Source organism: Dasypus novemcinctus, chromosome 6, assembly GCF_030445035.2.
Source record: "Dasypus novemcinctus isolate mDasNov1 chromosome 6, mDasNov1.1.hap2, whole genome shotgun sequence".
Taxonomy (NCBI): domain Eukaryota; kingdom Metazoa; phylum Chordata; class Mammalia; order Cingulata; family Dasypodidae; genus Dasypus; species Dasypus novemcinctus.
In genome coordinates, this window is record NC_080678.1 from 21,409,088 (window position 1) to 21,424,814 (window position 15,727).

General features: G+C 47.7%; 1 protein-coding gene across 1 annotated transcript; it reads right to left on the reverse strand.

Annotated features, from left to right (window-relative positions):
- Nucleotides 1-380: 380 nt before the first annotated feature.
- Nucleotides 381-14,534, reverse strand: PNLIPRP1 (pancreatic lipase related protein 1). Its single transcript, XM_071215545.1, has 12 exons — nt 14,519-14,534; nt 14,136-14,290; nt 13,549-13,674; nt 11,719-11,853; nt 10,303-10,411; nt 8,754-8,873; nt 8,536-8,655; nt 6,954-7,072; nt 5,925-6,054; nt 3,934-4,042; nt 3,164-3,331; nt 381-489 (listed from the first exon to the last, which is right to left on the reverse strand). Exons 1-12 carry the CDS (start codon nt 14,532-14,534, stop codon nt 426-428), a joined length of 1,371 nt encoding a protein of 456 aa, XP_071071646.1. The 3' UTR covers nt 381-425.
- Nucleotides 14,535-15,727: the final 1,193 nt, after the last annotated feature.

Genomic DNA, 15,727 nt, shown 5'->3' on the forward strand with positions numbered 1-15,727 from the left:
CAGGGGTGGCATGTGTGGTGGGAGGAGCGCTGAGGCGTGAGTCAGTGCCTGGCCTTCAGTCCTGGCCCCAATTCCCTCGAGGTGATTAGCTAACTCACCCTCTCTGGGCCTGTCTCCTCACCCGTACAAGGAGAGGGCAGGACGCCCACACTCCAGCTGGCTCTTAATTGCCCTCCCCTAGGGTGAGAAGACAGGAGGACTACGACCGAGGAGGCTGGGAGCTGACGGGTGTTTGGTCAGAAGTCAGTGGCATGAACCCGAGGAAGTGGCAATGCCCATGAACTTTTTTAATGTCTCATTTGGGATGTCCCGATCCCAAACGTCCTCACAGGTGGCGGCTGATATGAAGGACAGACTCTGGGAGTCGATAGATGCTTCGGTGGATTTTATTGATGTCAACACAGCAGCCACGTTTCGTTTGGCCTTTAACAGGGTGTGAGAGTGAGCAGAACATCTTCTCTCACGGTTTCTTCACTACAGAAGCTGTGCCTGTGGAGAAAAATGAATGCTCTTTCGGTGTTGGGCATTCTCAGGGAATTCCTTAAGCAAAGGTAATGGCTGACTTGCAGTTTGAAAGGAATGAGCGCAGCGCTGGGGCTCAGCAGTTGCTGGAGATCTGGTGCCTTGGGGCTCCCAGGCTGAGGTCCAGCTGCCCCCACCCCCTGCCCCCAAGACTGCTGTGCCCAGGAGCGGCTCCTCCTCTCCGGGTCCTGTGCCCGACAGGCCTGTGGGCAACTCGAGGCAGCAGCTGGAGCCCTCCCTTCTGTTCATTCTCCACAAGGACGTCCAGGCCCTCGATGAACACAGTGCAGATGGACTCCCTGTTCCAGCCTTGGACCCTTCTGAACACTCTAGTAGCAACAACATGCTGAGCTCTTACTAGCTGCAGGCAACTTTGCTAAAATGATTCACTTCTGTGAACTCATGCCATCCTCACAACACGTGTGAGGAGGTACTACATGACAAGAGAGGAAACTGAGGCACAGAGGTCTCACAGCTAAGTGGAAGAGCCGAGACACCCGTCCAAACCTGCCTGACTCCACAGTAAGTTTTCCATGCGGGGTCACACTTCCAAGCTCCCCTGATGTTGCCCCAGATCTGGAGTCAGGGGCCCGGCTTCCCCGGCTCCCGCCTGCTAGCTGTGATACAGGGCGAGTAACTTCACGTTTCTTCACTTCTCTCAACATCAGTATCTTCATTTGTAGAAAATTTGTTGAGAATCCCATGATATACGTGTAAACAATTTTTATAAATGGTAAAAAAAAAAAAAAACCAATGTAGATAAAAGTGGTTATGAGCACACTTCTTCCAAGAGCCCGCTCTGCTTTCGGCCCTAATCGTCTTCATCACCGCCCACCTCTTCCCCCTGCCCCTGGCCCTCTCCTCCCTGCCCTCAGGCTCCTTCTGAGCCCCTGCCGGGCTGGGTTTTCAAGGCTCATCCCCACGTTTTCCAAGGCGCAGTTCTCCCAGGCCTCCCCGCCTTCGAGCTGCACTGCCTCCTCACCACTCTCTTTTCTGTTTCGTTTGCTTTTCCTAGAAGCCTTACCCTGGCTTTCGAGGCTTCCCATATATTCCCCGCTTCTCTGCACAGCCTGTCGGGCCTTGCCCTGCCCCTCAGATGCCCAGACCCGTTGCCCCCGCTTACAGCAGCCTCGCCAGGGGAAACCCTCACCCTGAGAGAAGCTCCTGTCCACCCCTCGGCCCCAGGCTCCTTTGGGCCCTTCACAGCTCAGGTCTTTGTTCTGTTATTTGGCCTTCCTTGTGCAACCGAGGTCTAATGTTTCTCACCAGCTAAATCGTAAACTCCTTGAGGGCAGGCTCTGCCTTTGCAGCCCCTATTATGTGCCAGGCACATCACAGGTACTTAATAAAGTCAGGGAATGAAGGAAGAAGTGAGGAAGGGCTCACGAAAAAGAAAGGAGGGGACCACATTTCTCTTTGACATGACGTTGGTAAAGGGAATGCCAGTCAGATTCCTTACCAGGACATGAAACCCCAACAAGGTGGCTGAAAAACACAAGGGGCGTCTTGATTTCCGGTAGCCCTCCAAATGTTGGTATTATTTTTAAAAATCTTTCTTACTGGCTGTTTTTAACCAACTATTTACAATGACTAATTTAGCTTTTTTCCACTCCTCAAACTAGGTGGTGGGATTTGATGCTGTTTTCATTTCCTGAAGTTTAAAAAACCTGAGGTCTAAGATTCAGTTTCTCTTGAAACAGGTTTTCTGTGGCATCGACAGGTGAGGGAAGCTGTCGGGTGAGGGTGGCAGCTGAAGGGCACAGGGCCCCGGGGGTGCAGCCGCCCGCCCTGCAGGCCTGGCCTCCCTGTGCTGGCTCTAACTGGGAGGACCCCGCTGTCCACTGACTGCCCAGCTGGCCCAGCCTCTCTGTCCTCTCTGACTCGTGGGGACAGGGAGGACCTCACAGGGGATGCCCAGTCTGATAGACGCGGCTGCGAAGCCGGCCCACGTTCTGCCAACCCACGTTCCCAGCCCTGCATGGTGGCAGTCCCTAGGGCCTGTGTTCAGCGCAGCTCTGACCCCAGCTGACTTCCCAAACCCCAGGATCGTCAGCAGCTGAGAACCCAGCCTCCCCTTCCCAGAAACCCCCAGCAGGAACATCCAGCTGGCCAGACTCGGGGTCAGAGCTCTAGAGGACAGTTGACCTGCCCCCCTTGCTCAATTGCCCTCTGGCTGCCCGTTTTCCCCTATGCCACGCCCCAACCCCCACCCCATGGCACAAAGAAAGTGAGGAAGACAACAGGTCAGGTTGGAGCATCCCATAAGCACTGCCAGCAACTCTCTCTAGCCTTCCCTTAAATTTTACATCCTTTGCTAAAACTGAGTTCCTTTTTTCTCTCTTACCCTGAAATTTCACTAGACTTCCCCCCTTTGAACTACAGCTACTCTCTGGCCCACACATGCAACTTTGTACCCATCAGAAATTATTTCATGTTTCTCTTATATTTCCTTCTTATTTTAACCTGAAGGCAAGGTCTTATGCTCTCTGTCATTTTTTTGTTTGCCTGGGGTAAAGGGGCCATGGATGGCAGATTTTCTTGGCTTTCTGGCTTAACCATGATTGGTTTTCTGGGACACTTTGCCATTGCAAACATGAATCTCTAGAAATATCCTTAGGCACAAACCAGCAAAGATACATACACTGTCTTCTCCTCTCCCTTTTGCACGGTGATCTTGCTTGCACCCACTTTGGGGAAGGTTGGATTTACCACGTTGTTATTCCAAAGAAACTTGACTTTCTCAATTGTTCCAACATCAAGCTCTGCATCAAACTCATTGGAATGGGTAGAGCCTGATTTGATAAATCCCCTTCAAAGAGAGAAATAGAAACATTCCCCTGTGCATAGAAATGAGTTCAAATGACCATATAAAGCCACATCACTCTTTTCTACTCTAGATTAATGGATTACTCTAGAGTAACAAGATTATTTTTCCAAATTAATTCTCAAATAAAGGATAAAAATCCAGCTGTATGGTGGTAGCCTCAAACTATTATTTACGTTGTTTCTTCAAACCAAAGTCAATTTTTCCTTAAGACTTTTGTATAGGAAAATATATAATTCCTTCATATTATTTTATATTTTTTTCTGGAGAAAGTATTTTTACAATAACAAGTTAGCCATTCAGTTTACCACAACAACATGTTACTTAAATAATCTGAAAACATACATGTGGTAACATAAGGTTTGTGTTTTAATAATCTAACCTATAAACAGAGAATGAACTAAATGCTTGGGTTTATTGTAAAGAAAATTTCTTAGCAGAAGCTTGCAGTTAACTTCAATACATAAAATAAGTAACTTAAATCCATTGACATATAAAGCAATGATAAGAGTTTAAGCACATGGATTTGCTCTTTGCAGGCTATATATATCATTACTTGACATGAAGAGCTAAAATAGGAAATTTACCTGAAGATATCATGCTGCCGAGTGTTTCCATTATTTCCATACAAAGCAATTTTTACCTGCCCAGTGACTGATTTTCCAGATAGTGTTATGGAAACCCCGTATCTCCAGCCTGCACAGAAGATGGAAAAAGAATTCAATTTATTCACACAAAAAATAGGTGCCCCAAATCCCAGATTCCTGTTCCCATCCCCTACACTGAGGCATCAAAGTATAAGGAATTTGATTTGTTAATCTCTAATCAAGTTAGGCCTTAGGAAATGAATATCTACCACTGTCTTTTTCTAGAGCTGCATTGTCCAGTATAGGGATCATGAGCTGCCTGTGGCTATTCAAATTTAAGCTCAAATTAAAAACTTTAAAATTCAGTGCCTCAGTTGCCACATTTCAGGGGCTAACTTGGCCCCCATGGCTAATGGCTATTGGATGGCACGAACATCACCATCACTGGGGAAAGCTCTGCTGGACAGCCCTGCTCTAGTACAACCGTGCTGTGAGTTAAGGGGAAAGCGGAAAGAACAAGGGCTCGCCTCCGTATTTGGCAGTGAAACTCCAGGGTGCAGTCTGGCAAGGACCTTGAGGGCAGGCTCCCTGTCTTCCCTCTGCAGCCCCCTGTAGTCGCCGGCTCAGTCCTCACCACATTTATAACTGCCCCACCGTGTTCCTGCACACACACAGACATACATGCACACACTTACACATGCACACACTTGCATACTCAAAAAACCTTCACGTAAACATATGTACACATGCACACACAAGCACACACACATGTACAGAAGTGCACACACAGCCCTTGCCCAACTCCTACTCCTTCAGATTCTCAGAGACACTGTCCAGGTCCCTTCCTCTGCACAGGGCCAGGTCCCCTGTCCCACAGAGCCACAGCAGCAACCTGCCATTTGCCAACCCCAATACGCTTCTAGTCATTTGCTCCATTGTGGTTGTCTCAATGGGATTATAAATTTTGTGGGTGTAGGGTCTTGTTCTCCCCCAAAACCCAGTGTAGCAGTCTGTGGCCCATAAACGTGCATGCTGGTTGAGGAATGAATACCTGATTTTTGGATTCTAATTTGTTAAAAATAGGTATATACTTCTTGTATCACAACATCATAATATGAGTGTGGGAGGATAGATTAACCAATGTCTTTTACATATATTTATATATGGAAATATTTTATATCTGATAGTGCTTACATGACAAACCACCTGTCAAAACCATTGAACTATACACTAAAAAGGGTGAATTTGCTGTATATAAATTATACCTCAAGAAACCTGGCTTTAAAATGTATATGTCTTACATTACATTTATAAGCTCATGAAATACATCCAGCCTCTGGCTTTACACAGCACATCTTATGAATTATCACAGGGCAGATTGTTTCAAAGTGGCCAAATCATGGCCTGTATCTATCCTATGTTCTAGTTCATTCAGCAGATTCTGAGAGAAATCACTGCTCCCTATGATTCTCACTCATTCTCCACAGGAGAGGCAGCCCCTGGGTGTCAGGGATCTGCAGAGCAAGGGGATAAAGTGGGGAGATTGGAGGTGGGCTGCCAAGGGCCAGCCCAGCCAAGAGCTGGTATCACATCAATGTCTGCTGAAGGAAGAAAAGAACAGGCTCCTATGAGAGTGTTAAAAATGAAAAGAACAACGAACTGTGAAGTGGTGAAAGCCAGGATAGATGGCCCCAACACATGCAAATTGTCACATCCCATGAATTATACTATTTGCTTCCACTCATTTAATGCCACAGCAATAAAACAGAAGAAATGCAGACTTTTTAAAACCCTCAGCTGAGCTTTAAATCGTAGAGTTTGAGGAATGTTTCTTGATATATCAAGTTAGGATATAAAAATGCATTTCAGGTGCACCTTGAGTTGATTATCAAAATATGTCCACAAATATTCCAGATTAAAGGTAAACCCTTCATATGGAACAGAAACCAAATTTTCTCTGCAGAGGAGAGAAAGTTAAAGTGGCAACTTACGAGAAAACTTGCTGGCATCTCCTGTGTTCAGGAAGAATTTCTGCTGCTCCCCACTTGTCTTGCCGGCAAATTTATCAGCATAGTGACCCATTTGTGGGCAGCCTTCATCTGGGCAGGGGAAGCACTTGTTCTAGGGAAAAGAGACAGATAAGGCTATAAAATGAATTTATCTTTCTAGGACTGATGCACCCAGAGAGGCAGACACTCAATTTTCCCAAAGCCAGAGTTTCCTCGCTTGTAGCAGAAGAGTTAGAACAGAAGATCTCAATGTTACTTTCATCCCTGGCAGTGATTCCCAACCCCGATGGACATCATATTAGAATTATCTGGGGAGCTCTAAAAAACTGATGCTCAGGTCCCAGGGTAGGTCAATTATACGGTCCCTCGAGTAGTGAGCTGCTAAATGTGTAACAGCGGCTGCAGGGGAGGAGCCGTGGTCGTAATGTTCACTGATTCCCATGGGGTAAATACTCCCACCACAGCCAGTTCCTAGCTACCAACATGATGGCACTGAATGTGGAGTTGGGAGGACGGATACATGAGCCAGTTTAGGCAGATTCTGGCACATCATTTCCTCCATCTCTCTCCTCACCAGCTGGAAAGGTACAAACTCCTACCCTGGCATGCAAGAACCTCGGAATCTACCTTCCCTTCTCGGAGCTCCTCACTACCACACATTCTTCTGCACCTGCTCTTTCCAGAAATGTGCACACCCTCTCTTCCTTCTAGACTCCACCATTCTCTAAAGTGGATTCGAATGTCGCCTCCTGCAGGAGACCTTCCCAGTCAGTGCAGCAGCTCCTCTCTCTGATTGCCCTGTGTCTTCCTCTCCCACATGACTCATTTGTGGACTCATCGGGTAGAATTTTAGCTACTTCGGGCCTCAAATTTTTTTTTCTCCTCTCCATAAGATCATGATCTATGAGGGGTATTGCCAGACCAGTAAGGTATGGTCAAGAAAAACTCTTGAACTGCAAACCCCATCAGCAGGACAACAGTGGGGTGGTGCCACCAGCTCCAATGGCTTACAGCTTCAAAGGCCTTGTAGGAAGTGCAGGGGAATGCAGCAAACCCATCGGGGTTGAGGATGCTCTCCGAGTAATACTTGTAGCTTCTTAGGTGATTGCAAGCCACAAAGTCCCGGGTTCCTGGGGACACAAAAGAGGAAGTCTGCAAAGGAGGTTTGGAGGCTGTGACAGCTCCCACTATCTATCTCCAAGCAGGATAATTCCAAAGAAGGACTGAATTTTCAGAAATGTAAGATAAGCCCCAAATTCAGCCACAATAATGACAAGCTCCAGAGGGTGCTTTCTGTATATGGGGTGCTATGCTGATCACCTCACATTTACTGTCCGTGAAATCCTAGGAGGTGCGTGCCAACATTCCTGTTTACAAAAAGAACTCAGATTCGAGCCTGAGATTTACAGATCGCAGCTAGTAAGCAGTAGAGCTGGTAATTAAACCCAAGGGCATCTGGGGCTTGAGCCACGCCTTTAACCTCTGTGTCGCTCTGTCTCTCATGTACCAGGCTTGAGAGGTCCTTGAAGACACAAACAGAGCGCACATGACCTTCCAGACATGGCGAAACCAGCATAAAGACATTGTCATGCTGTGTCATGCAAATAAGTAGGAGGGGTGCATGGCTTTAGGTGGCCCTTCATGAGCATCACTCTCACAGAGCCCCACTCCTGTCAACCTCCAGAGCTCCTGCCAAGTGACCAATGCCTCTGCAGACTTCTCAATCTGGCCTGAATTTGCTTGGCCATTACTGACGCTACCCCTTCCATATGAACCCTCAAGAAGTTATATGGGACAAAACACATAAATCGGCATCCCTAATATCTGCTTTGGTGGTGGCCAAAACTATTTTGATCAAAGTCAATGAAAGTCTTTACCCATTTGATTTGGTCAAACCAGTAAGTGTTTTAGCCTCTGTAGTGATGAATGACCAGTTTGGCTGAAAATTTCCCCTGTTCCTTGTCCTTTTGACCTCATTAGATAAGAATCAGAGCTGTATCTGAAGGATGCCCTTTATTCCCAGGTGTGTATGATCAAAGATAGAGATAACTGTCTTGAATAGATGGCCTCCACCCTGCCCTTCCTTACAGGTGACTGTTCCTGGTTCCTGACTTGAGATAGGCGAGTGGTGACGCTCATGTGCAAATTGCCATTGCTATGGAGACAGTTGCGAGCATTCTCAACCTGGCTACTGAATGGAAGCTGGCTACATAATTTTGAACCATATTTCTAACTCCCAAGGGAAAATTTGCAGAAAAATTCTCTTAGATGTGGTTAGGATATTTACTTTTATGGCATTTCCTTCCTCTGTTAGGTAACTTCCAATGGTTGGTACCATTCCTTTAAGCAACAGTTTTGCAAGTTTTGTTGCTTGTGTGCGCTAGAACACCCCAAACAATGGTTTGAGGAAGTATGAACTTGGTAGAGCTGAAACATAACAAATAAATTTATGTAGCTTTATTTTTCAAAAATAAAGTCTGGGATGGGGAATTATAGTTTGTTAGAGAGAGGTGTTATTTTCATTTTAAAGATTTGCTATGGGAAGGAAGCTGTTTACCCCAGGGAAGCGGCACCCCCTCTGCTCTGGCTTTACCTGCCCAGATGCCATCCAGGTCTACGATCTGCGACAGGGCATTCTTCTTGCATCCCGGCATCTCTTCTCCACCATTGGGGAAGAAGTCAATGTGGCCCACCTGCTGGCTCATTCCAAAGCCTGAAACATTTGGAACAGCAATGAGCTGATGTAACCCCAGGCCCTCCTGGTTAAAACACTGTTGCACGTGCTCACAGCTGGAGCACCGTGGGGCTCACCCATGGATGGGATCAGGGGAGCTGCATCGGTATGAATCACGTCAACAAAGACAGCATCAGAAGGATCAAGTCGAACCTCTTCAGGAGTACCCTCGAAACTTGCTTCAATGGGATCCAACCCTGAAAGAGATGGTCAGTGCCATAGAATAATAGGACTGCCTGTAAGTGCCAGCATGACCAAGGTATACAGCTGGCCAGGCTGCATACTGCCTAGCTCAAGGGCATGCCCTACCCTGGACTTGTGCAGTGTCATGACCCTTGGTATTGAATTTTGGGACATATCATTTCAGTGATGTTCATTACAAGGGGGCTCCATTGGCATGGATAGAGAAGGGCCAATAACCAAAGAAACTTAAGATTTTATTTGAGTAAGGATTTTTTCCATATCTGATCCCCCCCCCCCCCCCACTTACTTGAATGTATTTTTTCTTGAACATTTTCTTGAATAATAAAGGAATGGAGTAGAATGGTATGAGAGTGAAGAGCAAATCCCTACTCAGCTACTGCTTGGGCAAGCTATATAACCTGGAACAAATCCCTTAAACTTCTTTGCCTCAGTTTCCCCATTTATAAAATGGGAGTAGTAATAGTACCTATTTTTATATGGTTGATATAAGATTAAATCAGTTAATATAGGTAGCATTTAGCATAGTGCTGACACATAGCATGTATAAGTAAAATATTAATTACTATTTCCTCCTGACTATATTTCTTTCTTGGCAGCGCTCCTAGTTTTGTCAATACTTCTTTGAAGCTTTGATTGGAGCTGCTGAAAAGGCATAAATATAGCAGTCTGTTGAAAATAAAAGGTGGAGTTCTTATAAAGGCAGAGAGCTGCTTGAACCCAGAGCCAGCAAAACTGGGCTGGAATCTCAAGTCAACTACTAACTAGTCATGGACCTTGGGCAAGCCAGTTAACTTCCCTGAGCCTCTGTTTCTTTGGTTCTGAGGACTAAATGAGAAAATGCACGGAAAGCATTTTGCACAGTATGTGGGATAAGTAGACACTTAATCTATGGTCCCTATAATCTATGGTCTCTACAACAGTATTTCATTATATGTGTATATATTTATATCATTGTTGTTATTGTTACTTAAAGGCTTTGGTCGGGTTAAAAGGCAGCTTTTGACGATGATGGTGGCTGGGTTTGCTCTACCAGCAGAAACAGGGGGAATTACCATTTTCATGTTCTACTCTTCCCTTGATTTCAAAGAGAAGGAAAAATGTAGGACAATGTAGCCTTTTCCTAATGATGCTTTGCTCATGTTCAAACAAGCCCTATTCCTGGGTGCCCAGTCCTGCCAAGGGTCCTACACTGCCAGAAAATTTGGACTTAGAGAGGAAGGACTGGAATAGAGATGGAAGACTTGTGGGGGAACAAAGCTATCCCCTCCCCCATCGTGAATTTGGCCGGTGAACTTCCAGGGGGCTTCCTAGAGTATTGTGAGCAGCCTCTAGCCAGCTCTGCACAGCCAAGGGTGCAGTCTCCTTTGGCAGCCCCGAGCTGGGCAGCAGCCTTGTCACTGGGGACAAAACCTGGGGCCTCACCTGTAATCCTGCCCAGGCCTGCCGTCCTGCTCCCTGCCTCTCCAGCCACGTGGGCTCCCAGGCTATGGCCGATGAGGTGGACTTGGGAAGGTGAGTAGCTGTACTGTGTCTAGAGAGGAAAAATTGTAGTGTCAGGACTTTTTGTCCTGCCCCAATGGTTCTTCTAACGTGTAAACTTGATGGTGTTAGTTTTCTGCTGCACACCTTCCATGGCTCCCACTGGTCTCAGGATCAAACCCAAACTCATTGCAATAGCCTCAGAAACTTCCTGACTCGGCACCCATTTTTCCAGTGTCTTCTCTAGCCAAACCTTTGTAGAACTTTCAGGCCCACAGACAGTCATGTTACTCTCTCACCTTTGGGCTTTTCTCCCCGTTGTTGTCCATGCCCCCAACGACGTGTCCAGCTGACATCCACCAGCCTAGCCTCTGCCCTTAAATTAGATGCTGCCTCCTCTGGGAAGTCCTCTTTAATCACACCCCTCACCCCACCAGCCTGGATTAGCTGCTCCCCAATACCCACAGTACCCTAAACTGCCCATCAGGACCCTGATGATGCCATATCGTCATTACAAGTCTTCCCAGAAGGTCTTTGCTCTAAGATCTTCAAGGGCCCTGGACTTCATCCATTTTATTCCCTGCTGTAGTTCCACCTCCTAGCACAGCTCCTGATGTGACACTCCAAAAATACTGGATGTACGAATGACCTAGAGCCACGAGGTGCGTGCACATGGTGGTCTCTGAGGCATTCACCCAAATGTACTTCATTAATTGCTACCCTGTGACTGTGTGTCCTCAGACATAGATGGTCTACAGCAACTCTGGTGCCCACACCACGGGCTTTGATTGCTGCAGGCCTGATGGCTTAGGAACCACACAGAAATAATTAGAACCAAGCGGGCCTTTTGTAGACCCTTTAATCACAAGACAAAAAATGGCTGGGAACTTTACCTGGTATAGAAATAGTCATGAAGAAGTGACTAAAAGACCAAGGTAGGATCGTGGCAGAAGGAGTTCCCCAACGTGCCCCTGGAGTGGGCGCATACCAGCAGCGCCTTCCATGAGCTCTCCCTGGCATGGCCGCACTCGGCCACCAACCAGCCTGCCTGGTGCAGAGGGCCAGAGCACAGCCCCTGGAGCCAGGCAGCCTGCACTCCACTCTCCTTACCTGCTCTCGAATTTTGGGCAAGCTACCTAACCTTTCTGGGCCTCGGTTTTCTTCCTTGTAAATTGAAGCTGATAAAGTCCCCCACCTCCTAAAATGTTAGGTCTTGGTAAGTTTTCTTCCACTGGTTGTGCTGTTCTAGGGAAATTTTAGAGTTTTAGAAGTAGGGCCCTGAGAGAACAATTGGTTCTTATGTCTTCTTTAGGTCCACACCTCCCAGCTGCATCTTCCCCCACCAGAGCCCCGACTCACCGAGAGGACGCTGAGCAGCTCGGCCACCTGAGCGCCCACCACGCGCACGTTGTTGGCGGCCTGCGTGTAGGTGGTCTGGGAGCCCTTCCTCCAGTCCACGCAGATGCAGTTTACCTCCTCCACCTGGAACATGTTCTGGAGCAGGAGAGAGGGCAGGCCTTACCGTCAGGGCACATGGACCCCCGAGGACCAGGGCTCCCAGATGCCTGCGCCCAGATCTCATACTGGGCTCCCTGCTCCGTCTCCCCCACCAGGGCGTGGAGAGAAACCAGGCTTTGTTAGGGAATCCTGTGCCCTTTGGAGGTATCCCTCAGGGTGCCGGCTACCGGCCAGGCAAACTGACTCCTTCTCCAATGTGCAGGTTAATGAAAAGCTGACCCCTCTCTGGTTTCCTTCCACCAAATTCGATAAGAGTGGTTAGGCAAGGAAAAACAAAATGAAGCAATTGCTTCACCAAAAGAATCCTATTTAAAAGGAAAAGCTTCAAGTGCAATCTCCAGCGGCCAGTGTCGAAAGGACCATGAAGGATTTGACCTGCTAGGGGTCCTTTTGGCCTCATGGCAAAGCGGCCAACTGCTGGGCATTTACTAAGCTGTAAGGTCTAAGAGGAGGAATTTCACTATTTTATAGTCAGGATAACACAGTAGTGCATGGAGGAAGCACATCCTGCCAATTTGTGAAGTGAAGTGCATTGATTTAAAGAGAATGAAGAATTCTGAAGGAAAAATTTCTTCTGGGATGTCAAAAGAAAGGATACATCCTCTGAAATTCTGTCGGGCAGTACATATGGCCAGCTTGAGTTTGAAATGCTACTGTCATTTTAAAATCCACTTGGAATCTTTTTACATATACGACACTTCTGTGGATGATCACACACAGAGATTCTGCCAGCTGTTTTCTCAGGACTTTTTGTTTTTAAAGCCATCCTGAGGAATTTCTCCCACACATGCTTATAAATCTGGAGAATCTTAAGTATGAACCTGTATCCATATAGTGCTTATTAACGATGGGACAAAACAGGACCTGAGAGTTAAATGCCTGGAAAACCAAAGGTGAAGGAAAAAGGAATTTTTTTTTTCCTGGACTTGTAACATTTCTTGTTGACATTAATCACATCCCGGTGGTTTGGGTTGTTAATGGCTGCTGGAGTAAATTCTCCAGCACAGATGGAATCAGCACACATGTAAAAAGAAAGGGTGCTGGTATACCATGCATGTCTGCATGTGTGCTTGTGTGCACATGCATGCGTGCACCCATGTGTCTGCACATTTGTGCATGTGCATGCATGTGCACAGGTGTGTTTGGTTTGTGTCTATGTGTGAGCATGTATACATTTTTCTGTTGTCTGTCCTTGTGACTGACAAATGCTATCCTGCATATAATTTGACATTTCCTCTTCTATCATTTTACTCACCTACTTCATCTTTCTCCATATCTCAACTAGTCATAGCAACACATCTCTGACTCTTTGGGATGTGGGAAAGATTTGACCAAAAAATATAATCCTTCATTTACAGGAATACAAAGTACCCTCAATGAAAATGGAAACAGAAAACATTTAGCCTTGATTTAACCAGAAATGGGATAGTGTATTTGTTTGCACAAAGATGTCATTGCTTCAGGGACCATATATATTCCAGAAATATGGTATGGATCTTAATTCTTGTCAGCAGAGGCATTTTAATTGCACGAAGGTTCCTAATATGTAGACTCCCTTTGAATAACTGTCCAGATGTTTCTGAGCTGGTTTACTGGGGAGGCTTAAAAGAAGGCAGGGACATGAGTGGCCAGCAGAGGTAGCAGCCTGCAGAGGTGAGGGCTGGCACCTACCTTGCACATGTCCTGCACCCAGTTGTCATCTCCCTTGTCAATGAAACCGTGGATGATGAACCGGGTCTTTCTGTTTGTTTGAAAATTTGAAGCCTCAATTGTTGATGGGTCTGAGGGAAGAAGAATCTGGCAAAGGCAGAAGAGCTGCATGTTTTTGCTGCCCAGACACTCAGGCACTCTCCCCTTCCCCATCTCAGCCTGTCCCAATCCCCACAGATGTTCAAAGCTCAGCACAAAAGCCACCTCTTCCATGAAGCCACCTGGTTCCCTGCCCCATGTTCCCAGGTCAGCAATCGCTCCCTCCTCTGGGCATGGATTGAGGCACGGCTCACCCTCAGGATCGGACGTGGTCACTGCTCTCTTACCACACCAGATCCACACCACCATTCATTCGTTCAAGCCAACATTTACCCATTCTGTCCAGGTCTGCCAGACCTGGGGGCTGGGGAGGGCTGGGGAGGGGAAGCACTGGGTGGAGGAAGAGGGTATGGAGATAAATAGGCTCTTGTCCCCGGGAACTCACGGCCCGCGGGTGGGCACGGGCGCGAGCCCAGCTGCAATGACAGGAAAATGACAAGAGTTCTCACTTGGAAGGTGTTTGGGTTCTCGTTGGTGTAGAGCAGGAAGCGGGTGCCGATCTTCTCAGGGCTCCAGGGGAGGATTTTCAGGGGCCTGATGACAGTCCCCGCCCAGGGCTCCAGGTCGGTAAAGCACCCCAGGTCTCCATAGCAAACTTCTTTGGCTGTAGTGAGAGGAGAAGGTGCCTGAGGGGGGGGCTCCCAGAGCCGGGGGGCTCCGGGGTGACCCTGCTGTTCAGGCTGGTCAGGCCTGGGGACATTCTGAAGACAAAAAAGGCTGTTCCCTGGCCCCGCCCACTCCCTGCTTGCCCCCAGCGCCCACCTGCTGGCTGGCCCCAGCCCCTTTGGGGCCCACAGAGAAGGTGCCTCAGCTCAGCACCTTCAAAACTGACTTGTCCTGCCTGTCATCCCAGCTTCTGAGTGTCTCTGTGTCTGATTACTCTGATTATGGGCATTGATAAGTTGGTATGTTAACCCGGCAGCTTGCCTCTGGATGGGGTCATCTAGTGCCTTACATGGAAGTCTGGCCTCGGGCCTGCACATAGGCCTTCGGAGGGAAGGTGGGCCAGCAGGGGAGGCCGGGAGGCAGCTGGCTCAGCCGCTCTGCTCCCTCTCCCAGGAGGCGCCCCAGCCCACCCCGCGGGCAGCAGTGGTCTCCTTACCTCTGGCTGCCCCCAGCAGGAAAAACGTGACTGTCCAGATGCTCAGCATCTACAATAAATTCAAACATACTCAGCCTCACCCGAGCCTTAGCAAGAACAATGAGCAAAGACCCTCGAGAAGCCCAGGCCGCTTGGCCTTGCCCCTGCGTGACGGTGGGGGGCGGTGGCTTACCCTGAAGGATGTTCCTGGCGTCCCTCCCACTGCGTGGAGCGCCCAGGCCGAGTCTTATACTCGGGCCTTATCATTTGGATGTCACTTCAAGGAAACAGGTGACGACAGAAACTGCTGTGTGCACTTAATATTCTAATCTGCACAAACACACCAAACGAGATAAACAATAGTGGTCAAATCTTCCCACAAGTCTGAGAAAATGAAAGAATGCTTGATTAAAAGGGCGGTGGGGGGAAGTAGTCCAGTACTCTGTATCTCTATACTTGTGAACCACGTGGACTTCGCTTTTCAATATTCTAGGTCTATTTCCTCACCAAATCATTTGCAAGTCCAAATAAGGGCACAGCAGCAAACCCGAATAATGGAGAGTAGTATTTCTCACTGAGAGTAGATATAAATGCCCCCAAATAGCTGACAGTAGAGGGAAGAGCCCGATTAAGAAAGTCTCTCTCCCTCCCTCACCCTCCTTCTCTCCTTCTTTCCTCCTCCCTTCCTTCCTGACCCTCTTTCGATCCCTCTCTCCTCTCTTCCTCCCCCTTCCCTCTCCTCTCTTTCTCTCTCTGAGACCAGCATGTGAGCTTTGGAGACAGATTCTGACGTAAAACCAGGCATCAGGAGCCCCCACAGTAGCCTCTGACCCCAATTCCCCACTTGTCACCTTTCCCAGTTGTCTACTGCAATATACTGAACCATTCTAAGCCTTGGTAGCTTTAAAAAAATACAGCAATTTTTGTATTATTATCTCTATGGTAAATACAAGTAGCTGG